Source organism: Ailuropoda melanoleuca, chromosome 2, assembly GCF_002007445.2.
Source record: "Ailuropoda melanoleuca isolate Jingjing chromosome 2, ASM200744v2, whole genome shotgun sequence".
Classification (NCBI taxonomy): Eukaryota; Metazoa; Chordata; class Mammalia; order Carnivora; family Ursidae; genus Ailuropoda; species Ailuropoda melanoleuca.
This window is the reverse complement of record NC_048219.1, coordinates 37,514,997-37,519,265: the sequence shown is the minus strand read 5'-3', so window position 1 is coordinate 37,519,265 and position 4,269 is coordinate 37,514,997. Positions and strand designations below refer to the sequence as shown.

Below are 4,269 nucleotides of genomic sequence, written 5' to 3'. Positions count from 1 at the left end.
GATCATTTACTGAACCATCCTCTGCTAGAAAGTTCTTCCTGACATTAACTTCCTATGTGCTTCCCTGTAACACTTATCTTCTGGCTCCAATTTTCTCTGGGACCAAAGAGGAATAAATCTAGCTCCCTGTTCCACTTGACAATATTTCAAATATATTTGGATAGCTGTGTGTGCCTGGTCTCTTCATCTGTCCACTTATGATAGGGTTTTTAAGAGCTTTCACTTTCCTGGTAGTGGGAAGAACATGGTGCTAGGAGCCAGCCCTGTCCCTTTCAAGGGGAGTGATCTTGGGTAAGCTTCTTCCTCTAAAAACATGTAGATGAGATTAATAAGAAGTCTATTTCAGAGTTGGTGCGAGGATGCACTGAGACCATGTAGATAAAGCCCTAGCCCAGTGCCTGGTACTCAGAAGCCCCCCACAAAGGTGGGTTCCTTTCCAGTGCCCACTGCCCAGTCAGCACCCTCTGGTCATGTTTCAGCTTGTCAGTACATCGCTTATTTTTTTTTAAAGATTTTTATCCATTTATTTGAGACAGAGAGAGAGCAAGCAGAAGTGGGAGGAGGGTCAGAGGGAGAGGGAAAAGCAGGCTCTCCACTGAGCAGGGAGCCCAATGAGGGACTCCATCCCAGGACCCTGAGATCACGACTTGAGTTGAAGGCAGCAACTGAGCCACCCAGGTGCCCCAGTACATGGTTTAGATACAACATTCACAAATAGGCCTTCTTGTACATCTGTACCTAAATACGGAATACAGACAGGTTACAACATTCCTCATTCTTCGACGTTTAAAAAACATGAGTCTCTCAGTCAGTTTGCGACAGGCTCAGGACTAGTAAGCAGCCCTGTTAATGCCTTCTAAGAGCGCAATAGCTTTTTAGACAACCCGATAGCAATATTGTTTCCTATTGAGTTTATGCAACTCAAACCCCAAGGCCCTTTTTGTGTGGAATATTCTACCATAGGCTGCATCTGATACAGTTGCTTTTTTGAACCGAAGTACAGGGCTTTCCTTTGATCTCTATTGGATTTCTTTTTTAGTTATTCCCTCTTCTCACTACACCACACCCGCCCTCACAACAGACAAGACTTCCCGACAAATCCCTACTATGCTTTCCTTGTCTTCCAGTTCACATCATTTCGTGGCATGTCCTCTAAAGATGAGCAGAAGACAGAGGATATTAAAAATCCCTCTGCCAATTGTGCTACTTTTCAGCTGCCCTTTTGAAACTTCTACACGAGGAAGTGGAAGCTCTTAAACCACCAGACGTTTGTAGAGAACGTGCATTTGCCTCATGCAAACTCTTTTTGACCTCTAATTCCACAAATACAAGAGAAGTAGTGGTTTAGCAAATGGATGGAAGTAACAAGAGGAGATCCTAAAACACAAACTCTAGAAAACGTCAGAAACTCAGCCCAGTAAAGTAGCCAAAAGTGCTGGATCAGAGATTGGAGAGTTACTTTTTAGTTATGACTCCATCACCAACTAGTTATGGGACTTGAGCAAGTTGTCCTAAGTTCTCTAGGATTCAGTTTTCTCTTCTATAAAATGAAGAGTTGGGCTAAAAAAAAAAAACCACCTTAATAAATAAACTATAGCTCTTTGCCGCAGCTACTGGAAGAATGAAGGCCATTCTCAGCAATCGGACTGTCAACATCCCAACAGATGTGGATTTCACTCTGAAGGGACCCACTGTTATTGTGAAGGGCCCCAGAGGAGCCCTGCGAGGGGACTTCAATCACATCAACGTAGAGCTCAGTCTCCTTGGAAAGAAAAAGAAGAGGCGGCGAGCTGACAAATGGTGGGGAACTAGGAAAGAATGGGCTCCTGTCCGCACTATCTGTAGTCACGTACAGAACATGATCAAGGGCGTTCCACTAGGCTTCCGCTACCAGATGAGGTCTGTGTGTGCTCACTTCCCCATCAATGTTGTTATTCAGGAGAATGGTTCTCTTGTTGAAACCCAAAATTTCCTGGGTGAAAAATACATCCGCAGAGTTCAGATGAGGCCAGGTGTGGCTTGTTCAGTATCTCAAGCCCAGAAAGATGAGTTAGTGCTTGAAGGAAATGACATTGAACTTGCATCAAACTCAGCTGCTTTGATTCAGCACGCCACAAGAGCTGAAGACAAGGATAGCAGAAAAGTTTGGGATGCTTAGATATCTATGCTTCTGAGAAAGGATCGTTTCAGCAGGCTGGTAGTAAGATCTGGGTTGTCCAGCTACAGAAGCAGCAAGATGCCAGATGATATTACAGATTTATTTGTGATATTTTAAAGATGCAATAAAAGCTGCACCGATTTGGGAAAGAATAGATAAATACATAAACTATAATGATCCAGATAATGGAACATTATTCAGCCCTGAAAAGAAATGAACTATCAAGCGGGGAAATGACATAGAGGAAACTAAGTGTATACTGTAAGTGAAAGAAGCCAATCTGAAAAGGCTACGTACAGTGTGAGACCTACAACGTGACACTCCGGAAAAGGTAAAACTATGGAGACATTAAAAAGATCGGTGATTGCTAGGGGTTGGGAGGGGTGAGGGAGGGATAAATAGGTGGAGCACAGAGGATTTTTAGAGCCCTAAAACTACTCTTGATGGTACTAGAATGGTAGACACATGTCATTATATACTTGTCAGAATCCTTAGAATATAAAACACCAAGAGAGAACTGTAATGCAAAACAAAAAGGCCCACCTTATATATAATAGATAATAACAGCACCGCATATGCCTTACCACGTAATCCCCACAGCTAGGTTTCGCCATCACCACCACCTTATAAATGAGGAAACTGAGGCTGGAAGGTGAGCACCAAAGATAGGATGTGAACCTATGGGGTCCTTTGCTTTTCAACATATTGCCTGCCTCCCAGATCTCAAATCTGATACTATTTCCTTGGAAATGAATTTTTACCTATTTAGTGTCCAGAATACAAAGGAGATTCTTTGCAAAACAGTTTCATTTGTTTTGTGCTATTTACAGTGTATGCAGTTTACACGGAAGGCAGTAAAATAAAACGATTAACAGCATGAGCTTTCAAGTCATTCACTAGCTATGTCACGTCTGGCAAGCTAACATCTCTAAGCCTCAGATTCCTCATTTGGAAAATGGAAGTAATGACAGGACTTTCTCTCCAGGAATGTTTTAGGGATTGTGGGAGATAGAGCGTGTCAAGCACTGAGCACGGTGCTTGGCATAAATAGGACTAAAGAAGGTTCTGTTACTATTATCCTTGGGTGCATTGTGCCAGCAGTGAGAGGCCGCGTAGTATGATTAAAACCGTGGAGTCCCTGGGTTGAAATCCCAGCTCTGCTACATACGAACCATTTACTTTGGGCCGGTGGCTTACCCTCTCTGTGCTTTAGTGTTCCTACTAGTGAAAAGGGGATGATCATAATTGCACTTACCTTGTAAATGAGCTAATGCATTTAAGATGCTTAGATTAGCGCTTGGCACAGGAGAAGCATGTGTCCATGCTAGCTATTGAGATCGTTCTTCTTTCCTTCCTTCAGCAAATCTCAAGTCCATGATTGCAACCAATTAATTGCAAGACCACTTTGAATATATTCCTATTTGCTTAACCCCCAACAAAGGAATCAGCTCTCACGCTAGTCTCCCCATGTCCAACTTCGGGGCTACATCTCATCTGTTCTGATGAGTATGCTGCCATAGTCCCTACCACCTGTGCAGACCGCGGGCACCCAGAGGCCTTTCTGAAGCCAACAGCCCATGAGCGAGGTTGGCAAGGCTAGCCGGAGCCAGCAGAGCCCTCTAGACTCTGAGTCACGATTTAGAGATCCTCCGACTCTTGCAGGGAGTGGAGAAGAGCGTGTGGGATCCCTCTTCAAGACTCTGTCTAGAGAGAGTTGCCCAAAGGGTGATGGAAGGTACTACACAGAACTTACAACAACTCCAAAGGCCTAAACCTGGCGTTCAGCCCCTTCAACGGGGCGCCGCACAGCTAGAGCTGTTCGGCCGGGCTTGCTCCCCAGTTTTGGTTCCTGCTGAGAGCGCATGTATTCTGCTCTGCACACGCACTCAGTGCATCTGGCAATGCCCGAAAGCTCATTCCTTCAGCCTCTCAGATGCTAAACATACCTTACAAACATGTGTCTTTCCATTGTCAACACAGGATGGAATGCTGGTGGCAGATGGCTTAAAGGAAGACCCAGCCAACCATGCCAATTAAAAAATAACATCCTTACCAGGGGTCGGGGCTAAAATAAATCATTTCTTCAGGTGGTTTTTGTGGTTATAGAAGTG

At 44.3% G+C, this 4,269-nt stretch overlaps 1 protein-coding gene across 1 annotated transcript; it reads left to right on the top strand.

The window, feature by feature from the left end:
* The first annotated feature begins 1,621 nt into the window (after positions 1 to 1,621).
* LOC100477557 (60S ribosomal protein L9-like) lies at positions 1,622 to 2,158 on the top strand. The gene has a single exon (XM_034643762.1). The coding sequence runs from the start codon at positions 1,622 to 1,624 to the stop codon at positions 2,156 to 2,158; it is 537 nt and encodes a 178-aa protein (XP_034499653.1).
* Positions 2,159 to 4,269: the final 2,111 nt, after the last annotated feature.

Coding starts and splice junctions, on each gene's coding strand:
- LOC100477557 (XM_034643762.1), top strand. CDS start 1,622: ATGAAGGCCATTCTCAGCAATCGGACTGTCAACATCCCAACAGATGTG.